Raw genomic sequence first — 11,761 nt, forward strand, 5'->3', positions numbered from 1 at the left:
CTTATGTTGTCAGGTGTAGTGAGGACTGAAGCAGACTTTGGATCAACTATGATAGATAATACATGATACAGGACATTTTTCATTTAGAATTGATTCTGGAATGGATATTGGTGTAAAGAACAAAATAATTCTGGCAGGCAGAGGAGCAGCCTAAAGACTGTACTTGGAATTCACATATTTAATATAAAATCAGGACTGGTGCTGCCCTCCCAAAGTTTTTGAAAAAAGGAATGAGCTGCTCTAAGAAGTGATGATCCTAAAATTTAGCCTTTGATCTTGCTGTGCTTGCATGACCAGGCCTGCTTCTTTCTGCACTGTGTGAGAATTTGGGGTAGTGAAGTCTTTGTCTTTTGAAGATCAAAAGTGTGGGGATTTCAATACAGACCTCAAAGATTTTGAGCCTTTGCTACAATTTCTGACTCAAACTAGAACCTAATCAAAGTGTGCTGGCTGCATCTCTATAGATGCTCCCAGTGGGGAGCAAGTAGAGTTGAGTTCCTTCAACTCTGCTTGGGATGAACATCTCTGCACTTAGTCTGTATTGCCATTGGGAGCCAGTAGCTTTTCATCAGCTAATCCATGGAGAGGAAAGCAACAGTTTGAGGAGGAAAGCTTTGATCAGCAAGGAGAATATATGAGACCTTGATGATTAGTGCACTGCCAAATAGTTGTGCTGTCATTGCTTTCTCCAGCCTTAGAGAGTAATGAAACATCCTGCACCAGTGACGTGTAATGCTGCTGCCATAGAAAACAAGCATCACAGAACACGATCAGTCTCTTGTCTGATCCAAAGGGCTAACTGAATTTTGTAGACAGACAGCTGTAAGGACGCTGCCTGTGTGGCCTGCATAGTGCTAGTCACACAGTAGACACTTCTCAAATAATGCATCTAAACGGAGGTGAAGAGCTACAAAGAGTTAAAATAATGGTGCAGTTGTGTAACAGCTGGCTCCCTACATCAGGTTATTACCAGAATTATTTAAGAAGCCTGCAAAGTGAGCTTTTCCTTCCTATGTTCCAATTTTAATAAATGATAAAGCCTGAGATTTACATGAAGAAATTCTAGAAATCCTGAAAAATGATTTGGTGAGGAAATAAAGATATCTGGGGTTAACAAACCCTAGGAGTACATGGGTGGGGTAGCTTGTGTTGTCTATAGTGATGCGGGGAGAAGAAAGATGCTAACTCAGCCTGCTCATCTGATTTTTGGCCCCCCCACCACCAAAAAAAAAAAAAAAAGAAAGCTCTGACTCCACAGCAACAACCATACATTTATACGTGGCAGCAGTTCGAAAAAGAGACAGCAGCAGGGAGAAGGGGGGCATGTGGCATGAATGTATTTCTCTCCTAATAATGCATCTGATGTTGCATGTTCAGGGTGTGTGTAGAAATGAGCAGGCATAATTACTGTAAGCTAGAGCTTGTGAAGGAATGGAGCAGGTGTTGGTCACAGTAAGTGTCATGCTATGGCTCCCACATAGGATGTGGCTGGCTGCTGTCCCAGTCTTGCGTTGTCTCTGTAACAGAAGGAGGGAAATCCATGTGAAGAAAGTCTTTTTGCAGTAGTTCATGTAATGCATGTATTACTTGGATTCCATTATCTTCTCTTCTGATCAGAACCAAAGGACTGCCCACTGTAAGAATAGCCTTTAGTTAGGTACTAGGCATTGGGAAACCTGGGCTCAGTCTGTAGCTTTACTCCACAGTTCCTTTATCACCTTGGGCAAGTTACAGTTTCTCTCTAGGCTTAGTTTCCCATCTGCAAAACTGCATTCCTTTTTTCCTATCCATTATTGGTCTTATCTATTGGAATTAAAAAGTCTTGTGGCAAGGATAATCTCTATGTAGTTGTATAGTGTCTGGCATGTTGTACTAAGCATCTGGCAGAAGGCAGGATAGATTTACACCTTTTAGACTGACTAAATTGGAGATTCATAATTTCATAAGCAGCAGCTGAATTCATCAGATGTTAGGAAAAGACTCCTAAGCCTCCGGGCCTCAAATAGCTTTCTTTTCTGCTCCAGAATTAAGTAGGGTACAAAGGCAGAAAATAGTGAGGTAAATATTGATCTCTTCCCAAAACTATAACAAGCTACATCTTTGAAATACTCTATAGAAAATAAAGAACCTCTTTATTGGAGGAACGTGGAAGGAAAGGGATGAAGGCTCAAATAATGATGTACAATAGTTATGCTTAATTTTTAGGTTATAGCCACATATCCTTAAAGTGGGAAATAGCCTTTTCTCATGTCCTGATCTTTGGGAATTGATAACTTTTGTTTAACTGCTACATTTTTTTGGGTAAGAAAATAGGATGGAATTCCCAAGTTCACTAATACATTTCATGTGGCTGATTACTTCTTCCGATGTAACTGTTAAAAGCCATTTGTATGTTTTGATAAATGGCTAAGAGGAAAGCTTTGCAGGTGAAGGGAGTGGAGGTGATGTGCAAGAGTGTTTAATGAAAACTCTGTGGTGAAAAGTAGAATCAGTGAAATGGTGATACAGCTGTGGGGAGGACTAAGCTACAAACATATAGGTATAAATGCCATCTAAACAGCATCAAAATCAGTAAGTGTGTTAGCAGTAAGCAAGGTTCTTGTACCTGTTAGAGCTGCTGAATTATATAGTACGTGCAGGGGGAAGATGTGGGAGAAGTATTAAGTGCAAGTTCACCCACCTCTGCTGGAGGATCTTCGGCCCATAAGTCCTATGAACATCTCTCCTTGATGCCCTAGCATATTAAAGAAAGGAAAATGTTGTCAGAGGCAGAGTAGAGTGGCTCCATGCCTGGGACAGCTGCAGCGCATGGGTCAGTGCCAACTGTGGTGCACATTGTGGCAATGCAGTCAGCTGCCACTGCGGTGGTGAGTATATTTGGAGTCCTTTACCCCCTCCCCCCCAAAAGCTGTTGTCCCAGGTGCCCCCCTCAGTTATGCTACTGGGTTGTCAGAGGTTTATAGAAGTAAAATGGAAACTGTTGTAGTCAGGAAGATAAGAATGGGACACATCTACATTCCTGCAACTGAAACAGAGGTTTGTCACTTCAGTCTCTGGCACATCCGGTGTATGCAGTTTTTGTACTAATGTAACTACTGTATTTTCTCTCTCTCTCACTTTTCCCCAAATTACCCCAAATTGAGGCATGTGTTGGGGGGGGTAATGTCTTAAGTGGGGAAACTCATTTTCTGTTCAGAATAGAAGGAAGCACCCTCCCCCCCACCTTTGATTCTTTCTCTAGCCAAAATTTAAAATCAGCTGTGGGAGTCAATTGAATTAATGGCTCATTGTCATTACTCTTTACAGGTGTTAATGACTCTCTCCCCTGTAAATCAAGGTCACTAATCAAGCTGACTTTTCTTGTGGCAATTTTGCTCTCTGCTAGCTACTCCTGCTCTCTCCTCCTATTCACAGACTGTTTTTTAGCTTTTCAAATTCTTAGATCCACCCATGAAGACCAGTCTTCAATAGCAACTAAAGATTTAGAGCTTCTGGCTAAGTAGGAAAGGGAGGGTGAATGAGCTGGAGATTAGGTTCTGTCTCACTTTTATAAAGCCATAACTCTGGAATAATCTTATTTCTTCACTCTGCCTTTTCAAAAAACAAGGCAAAAGTCTCATTCAGGGGCATGTGGGATGGGAGAAAAAATACAGTATTTTGGTGAGAGAGGACTGACTCTTCTGCTAAGATGCAAAAGCAGTAGAGCCTCTAGAGAATTGTGGCTGCAGTTATCCTGGCATAAAACACTTCTGTATTAGCACAAATTATTCCTGGAAGTGTAAATTCCTAGGAATTCCTACAGGAATAAGCTATACTGGTGTACCACTTATGCTGGTATAGCTGTACTCATACTGGTGATAGTTGATTGTTACTGCTATAACATAACTAGACTTGCTTTCAAACAGATATATTTAAAACGGTATGAAAACTGCTTAGGCACACCCCTGCTATGTGGTTTTATGTCTATGCTATTATGACCCTCAGCCCATGACCAAACACCCACGTTTAGAAGTCTACAGAGCTGCAGTAATTTGGGCCTTAAGTCACAAGCCTGGAGGTGGAATCCTAGCTACTCTGCTGCTAAACAAGGATCGTCTCTTAAACTGAAATATGTGGACTGGAAAGAATTGAGCGTTCCTGATCAGAGCTGGGACTGAGGGCCCAGAGGTAGGTGCTAAGGGTAATCGACGCAAACCAAGATTCTTTGGGGCAAGATAGCTCCAATAAAGGATTCAAGACCTATACACATCCTCCTCCTGTTCTGAGAGAGAAATTTTTTAAGAATGTGAGCATAAGACTGTGAACTAGGAAACTTTGAGTTCAAATGTCAGTTTTTCCTGTGATGGTGGCAGTGGGCAAGTTATTTCATCTCCCTGCCTTAGTTTCCCTGCCTATAAAATACATCTTGAGTATTGTATTTCACTGTGGTTTTTGTTTATTTCAATGAATCTCACTAGTGGCATTTCTCCACTCCTTGGAAACAGCTTACTGCCCAGACTCCCAGTAGAACTTGGGGGTGAGAGTGCTGATCTACCATTTTGGGGAATAGTGGCAGGTGACAGTGCAAACTGTACTTCCCACCCATCTCTCTGTTGTGGGGGGACAGTGAGTGGGAGTGCTTGGTCAGCATGTACCACTGAGCTCTAAAAGCAGAGACAAAAACAAGCAAACAAAACCACTCATGCCCTGTTGGCAGTCTTCGGCACCCCTGTAACAAGGAAAGAAATTGGTTGGACTCTGCTGCCTCGTTCTTTTCCGTGTACTTGGCTATACAAAGTTAGACATGGTTAATGTATTTTGCTTAGATTTCTGCCTGTATTCAGGACGAATGTACAAAGTTGCATGTTATCACTGCGATGGTATTTCCTTTTGGGTGGGCCTTTGGTATTGCATGGGAAGAAGCAGTAGCTTAAACTACATTGGTGGTGGGGGGGATAGCTACATGAAAATTTTACTGCACTGTAGACTAATCAGCTGTGCAGTAAATATCTTGCCATCTACACGTGTGTCTCTAATAGTCGGGAGTAAATTAATTTACCCCCAAGCAGTGCATGTGTAAACACTGCCCTGGCTGGCTGGGGCATGTGGGTGCTTCAGTGCAGGGGATGCCTGCTGACTAGCCCTTCACTGAAGCACCCTCATGCCCCAGCCAGCCCCTCTACAACATGTTGAGCCCAGGGGAGCAGCTCTGAGCTGGCAGGCTGACCCCTGCCTGGGCCTCCTGCCAGCTGAGGCGGCTCCAACCTGGCTCAATGTGCTACGCTCTTGGGCGTATGTTCAAATGGCATCAAACTCCAGAGTTCATTGCTTTGTATTAATTGCACATGTATACAAGCCCTGTATTCTCTAGTTTTAGCCTCTTTGTGTTGAGACAAGCTGGAGCTAGTCTTGCTGGATAGGCAGTACTTTGCAGGGAAGGATCTGTTATTTCTCAGAATGGCTGTTTGATCTAGTAATCTGAGCAAAGGACTGGGAGATAGGAAAGCTGTTCTGCTCTTGCTGCTAACACGAGTTATTCTGCTTCTCTGAGCTCTGGTTTCTCTATATATAAAATGAGGATAACAGTATATACATTACTTTCTGATTATAAGTACAATTATTATGAGACCATGGATCCTTTGGTGACTGGCACTGAATCTCAGTTAAAGCTCAGGAAATGCTCTTATGGAATCATAAAGTGGTTGTCACAAAGCAGGTCAAAAGTGAGGGGAAAAAATCAGGAATGTTGGCTGTTTTCATGCTGAAGCCCTAGAAGTCCCTTTTTTCTAAAAGTACCTCCCCACCCAAAAACAAAACAAAAAACCCAGCTTCCTGAAGAAGGACAAATGCTAAGTATTTGCTATCGTAGGAGTTTGCATGCATTGCTCTGATTGTCTGCACAAGGGTTGATTCCTGTAAGCATTGCACTTACCACTAGCCCGTTTTCCCATCAGGCCATAGAAGTGCTGGAATTTTCCCCTTTTCAGCAGCTTTGCAAAGCGCTGGAGTGGGCTGCTTTGCAGGTCCTCACTCTAAAAACAAAAAGAAAAATCCTATGGTAGAAGCAGAAATCCCCTCCCTACTGTTAGCAAGGGACAGAGAGCTAAGAGCACTGAGAGTAAAATAGGTAAGAGATGCCAAACTGGTTGAGCCACTCTAGTTGTTTTTTTCACATGTGAATACTAATATGTATGGTAACTTAATAGGGCATCAAAAGATGCATCTTGACATTTGTGCCCCCTGACAGTTAATTTCCATAGCTGTGCTTAGACTGCTGATGTCTCAATCCATCACTCTGCCAAAATAATTCCATGCTGATTCCTGCAACTAGATAATCCAGGCTACGAAATGCCTGTGCATAGCTGGATAATGTTAAGCAGCCCATGATAGTTAATAATAATACAACAGATAATGGCAAAGAGTGATCTTCATTTCTACTCTTTTAAGTCTTCATGAGACAAACAGCTGTCTGGTATATTTATGGCAAGAAGATATAAAAAAGATATTGCATGTGAATTCAGTTTTTCACTGTCCTGTATTATGTAGAGTGGTATGCACACATGAAAAAATGCATACTAAGACCAAGGTACAAAGCAATGAAGAGACATGTTAGCAAATATACAGAGTTCAGGACAATAGAGAACCAGGTTCCATCTGTGCACTGAGAGTCATACAGTGTGGGACAGAGCAAGTGTGTCAGTTTTGGTTTTAAATACCCTCAAAATTCAACTTCTCCTTCATTGCCAGAGATAAGATGCATCTATACTAAAAAATGTCATGAGTCAGATTCTCAAATAGATTCATAGAAATCAGGAATGTGTGTTTTAATGCTAACTTCAGGCCCTGGGACTCTTATAACAGTTAGGTTAGTGTTTGGTTAGGGTGATATGTTAAGAAAAATATATTAAAAAAATAATCGCCAAATATTGAAACATCAATAAGCCTTCCTTATTTGGGGTATATACTAACCTCTAACTGATGGAGGGGGGAAGGTGTTAGGAAGAAAATTTCCCTGGGGAGAAATTATCCTGTAAGTGGCTGTTGCAAGATTACTTCTATTACTTTCAGAGGTAAGGGCCTAGACAGTGCTGATCAGTATGGCTTTTCTTGTGAATTATTACAACAACATAGTCATAAACTGAATAGACTACATACCTAATTCTGTCTATCCATCGCAAGTTTGCTAATATGCATTGCATTTATAGGAGAGTGTCTAGTCACTCTAAAGACAGAGTGGATATAGCTCATTAATCTACGGAGCAAGAGAGAATGAGAATACCAGTTCTTTCCATTCTTCCTTTCCTGACTGCAGCACCTGGCTTCTGAGTGCAATATGAAACCTTTTCAGTACAGTGTTCTTCCTGCTTCAGTGAAAGTGCTGTTACCTGTGAGTAGCCCTTGGAAAGGACACAATAGAGGACCCTCAGCAAACAGGCATTGGTTTGCCTCAGGATGTTAGGAAAATTGAATTTAGTGTATTTAACTAATGAGGGTATAGACGAGCTGATTGTCACGGCTGATGAGCTGGTCATTTCCGACGAGCCCTTCTCTTCAAATTCTCTGAAGTCTTAATTTTGAGGAAGAACTTTTTCAGCCTTGCTGACCAACTGTATAGGTGCACCTAAAAGAGTCAAGCTTTTGACCAGCTTCCAAAGAACTTGGATTTAATCTAGCCGTTGTATAAATGGATTCAATTCTATGGACTTCACTGCCCACTTTGTCTGCTATACCAAGTCTCAGATTTGCTTTAGCAAAAGTCTGTCCCTAAACCAAGGAGTCTTGCAATTCTGCTTTTCCATGGGTGGATGGTTCTCTATTAGATGTACTTATCCCAGTGAATGACAGAATTATTTGAAGGGCAGTTAAAATCAGAAAAAATATGATAAAAATGATATGCTGCCATTCTACATTTTTCTTTCAGCACCTTTCTAGTCATAGCTTACAAATCATACAGTGAGTTTTCAAACTGCTGTGGCTGTCAACTCCTGAGAACTGAGACACCAAGCCATGCTCCGGTGGTGCTGCAACTGGTGATTAGGACATAAGACTGGGAATCAGGACTCTTAGGTGCTATTTATTCCCAGCTCTGCTGCTGCCTTTTGTGTGGGGCCTGAGAAAGTCCTTCCCCCCTTTGTACCTCCAGTTCACCATTTGTAAAGTAAAAATTGATATCATTACTATATGTAAATACTTCAAGAACTGAAAATGAAAAGCACTTTATAAGAGCTAAATATAGTTATCACCAGCAATAAAATATGCATTGGGAGCTCTGCATGTGAGGTTAGATGCTGCTACACAGGACAACAGATTCTCACTTGCTGTCCCTTAACAGCTCTGGTTAATAATAGTGATAGTGAGCTGAGCATCTAAGACTTAAATATGGAACTTTTTTTTAAAAACACAGCCTTTTTCTGCATGCAAGTGTACTTTAAAATGGATTAGCTGTATAGAAATGTGAAATATCCTTTTAAAACAACCTCCTGTCATCCCATTTTAATGCATCTAGTGCTGTAAAATAGAGGCAGCAGCAGGGTTGTTGTTAGGTGTCTTTTCCCTTCCAGAAATAATTCCTTACACATACAGTTTTAATAATGCGAACTTGAACTGAATTCACTTTACCTGTCTGGTCCTGGTTTTCCCATCTATACTGTGCAGATAATTAACTTCCTTCCCTACTGCCTTTGCCAATTATGGTATGAGTATGGACTTTGAAGGGATCAGGTGCTTGAAGTTCAAAGCATTGTTACTAGTTCTTCATTATCCATCTTTACAAAAGTTAAATCAGGTGGTGTTCAAATACTGGAATAACATATTTGCTAAGCCAGAAATTGCATTAAAACACCCTCCCAGCCTTCCAAGTTATCGATAAGATGAAGAACAAGTCAAAGTTACCTTCATGGATGTGACTGTCCAAGGCTCTTCCTCTGAACTGCGTGCTGTTTCTTTAAAACAGAAAATCTGTGAACACAGAAAAATCAGTAGGAAAAGAACCTTAATGTTTTCCATAGTTCTTGACATAGAGCTTTGTCTAATTCTTTATTGATTAATAGTTTGTTTTTTAAATGGATCTGAGTTCAGTGAGAGAAGATTCTTCCCCCCTCTGCTGGACCAGTTTATATTGGAATATTTTTTCTTTGTCACTTCTGTCTAATAGCTATGCTGTAATTCATTGAGATCAGGTATGTATCAATTTCACCAAGAAACTAGCTCCCTAACTCCGCTTCTGTTTTTTCCTGTTCTTCCTCTGCCGTATCAGAGTCCTAGATCCTTTTTCCTTGTACCCAAATCTGAGCTCTGTCTCCTTTATTTATCCAGCCTTCTCAAAGGGACTTGCTTCCCCCAATCCAATTAGTCAACAGCTACTCTTATGAGGTACAAAAGTACCCAATGGTTCAAGAGTAAAAATCTGAGAAGGAGGGCTTTGTAGAGGAGAAGGAGGGATGATTTCTACTCCCCTTTTCCTCTGGTTATTGATTCCCTCAGTTTCCATCAGTGAACCTCAAGGCAGACCACCTGTGCTGCATAGGGAAACCATTCCATTGTTCCTTCTTAAAGACTTCTGAAAACAATTGATTTGGATTTAGAAAGTGCATATTACTTAATTTTCTCCCCAGCCTCCTAATTCATTTTGATGAAGTTTGCACATTCCCTCTGCACATGAAAAATGAACAGCCAAAGCTGTGCCTGCATTTTAGGAAGTGTGTGCATACATGTAAGAATACATATATATCTACGTATGCAAGCCACGTTATCTGCTTGGGGTTTTATTCAAATTGATGCTCTGTTCATGTGGGGTTCCAAGTCTTCTCTTTTGCAGGAATTCAGCAATTTAGCACTTCATCTTCAGTGCTAACTGCTATTTTATCCTTCTTTCTTCCATCCAGTTCATTCTCATCATGAGGGATAGCACCCTCCTTTAAGTGAGGAATTGGTATGTTGGGACTCTGCTCTGAAATCACACTGAGCACAATCAGCAATGGCTTTACAGTGAGTCAATTTGACTGTACAGCTGAACCACAGAGGCACGTCTGATTAAATCTGTCAAGCATTTCTTCCAGCTGCTGATTTCCTCCTCTGTTCATAAACACAATATTTTTCTTCCGCCTTTAAAAATAAAACAAGCAAGTGTCTTCAAACTAGCTGATATATATAGGGACAACCAAGCAGGCACAACCTGATTGCTTCAGGGCTCCTTACCCACCCCACAAAAATGTTCATTTGGCCAATTGTGTAATATTAGCCAGTATGGGGAAAATGGTTCATTTGCTGCTTCCTCAGGTACGAGCCATTGTTGAAGAAAGGGTACTAGTCTATGTGGACCTTTTTACTGCCCTCCTTTAGTAAATTTTATATTTTTTATTAGCTCACTTAACCATGTACATCAGTTGTGGTGTAGAAGTCCTACATTTCCTCTGTGACCTCAACAGTGCATTTTCACATGCCTGAATGGCTTCTGCCAGTAGCGTAACAGGGGTGGGTGACTGGGGCATTCTCCCCAGGCATTGACTTAGAGGGGACACAAGAATGGCAGCTGCTACTAAAGTCAGCCCAGCACCTACTGCTGCCTCTGCTGCCCACTGCGAAGACCCTGGCAATGAATATTAAGCGTCAGTCCCATTTTCTTGTATGCCTTGTTAAAGACATCGGTGATTATCCAAAGGTCTACTTCCGAGTGAACACATACTACAGCATCATTAGCATACTGGAGCTCAGTGATTGAGGTCAGGGTGGTCTTGGTTTTGGCTCAGAGTCAGCTGAGATGAAACGGCTCACCATCCATTTGGTAGTTTAGCTTCACTCTGACTAGAAGCTTGCTGGTGGTCAGATGTAGCATTGCAGTAAGGAATATTGAGACGAATGTTGGAGCAATAAGACAGCCTTGCTTAACTCCCATTTTAATCTCAAAGAGATCGTGATAGATCCATTATTGAAAACCACCCATCTCACACCATCACACCATCAAAGCGGGGAAAGAATGGTGACAAATTTCAGTGGATATCTGTACTTCAGAATGATCTTCCACAGCACTTCTAGGTTGACAGAGTCTAAGGCTTTTGTAAGGTCAAAGGTGGCCATGTAGAGATGTTTATGTTGTTCCTGGCATTTTTCCCACATCTGGCAAGCAGTGAAGATCATGTCAGTTGTGCCTCTTGATGCCCTAAACTAGGGGTGGGCAAAATGTGGCCCGGGGGCTGGATGCAGCCCGCCAGGCCATTCTAACCGGCCCTCAGGGCCCTTAAAAAATTTAGAAAATTAATATTGATCAGCCCTGCCTCTCATGCGGCCATCGGTGGCTTGCCGAAACTCAGTAAGCAACCCTCTGCCCAAAATAATTGCCTGCCCCTGCCCTAAACCCACACTGAGATTGCAGGAAGAACTCTTCAGCAAGTGGAACAAGACTGTTCAGGAAGGTTCTTGCAATGATCTTTCCTGTGGTGGACAGCAAGACAAGCCCTCTGTAATATACAATTTTGGACTTGCCTCCTTTCTTGAAGATTTTCGCAATCATGGCATCCCTGAGGTCATCTGGGATTTCCTCATCATTCCAGATCCTGAAGCTGAGGGCATGGAGATGTGATGTGAACTCCTCTCCCCCCTGCTTAAAGATTTTGGCGGTGATTCCCTCAGCTCCAGGTTCCTTGTCATTCTTCATCTGCTTGATGGCTTTCCTCACCTCATTAAGGGTTGGAGGGATTCTGAGATGGTTTCTGACTGGGTGTTGTGGGATGGAGTTAGCAGCTCTTGTCAACAACAGTCTCTACTGAGAAGGTCTTCAAAATGA

General features: G+C 41.8%; 1 protein-coding gene across 1 annotated transcript; it reads right to left on the bottom strand.

Moving 5' to 3' along the window:
* Positions 1–44: 44 nt before the first annotated feature.
* TAC4 (tachykinin precursor 4) lies at positions 45–9,009 on the bottom strand. Its single transcript, XM_090044713.1, has 4 exons — positions 8,872–9,009; positions 5,912–6,011; positions 2,681–2,734; positions 45–1,517 (listed from the first exon to the last, which is right to left on the bottom strand). The coding sequence occupies exons 1-4, from the start codon at positions 8,995–8,997 to the stop codon at positions 1,465–1,467; spliced, it is 333 nt and encodes a 110-aa protein (XP_089900839.1). The 5' UTR covers positions 8,998–9,009; the 3' UTR covers positions 45–1,464.
* Positions 9,010–11,761: the final 2,752 nt, after the last annotated feature.

Source organism: Crocodylus siamensis, chromosome 4 (assembly GCF_052110815.1).
Source record: "Crocodylus siamensis isolate JL-2025a chromosome 4, ASM5211081v1, whole genome shotgun sequence".
Lineage (NCBI taxonomy): Eukaryota > Metazoa > Chordata > Crocodylia > Crocodylidae > Crocodylus > Crocodylus siamensis.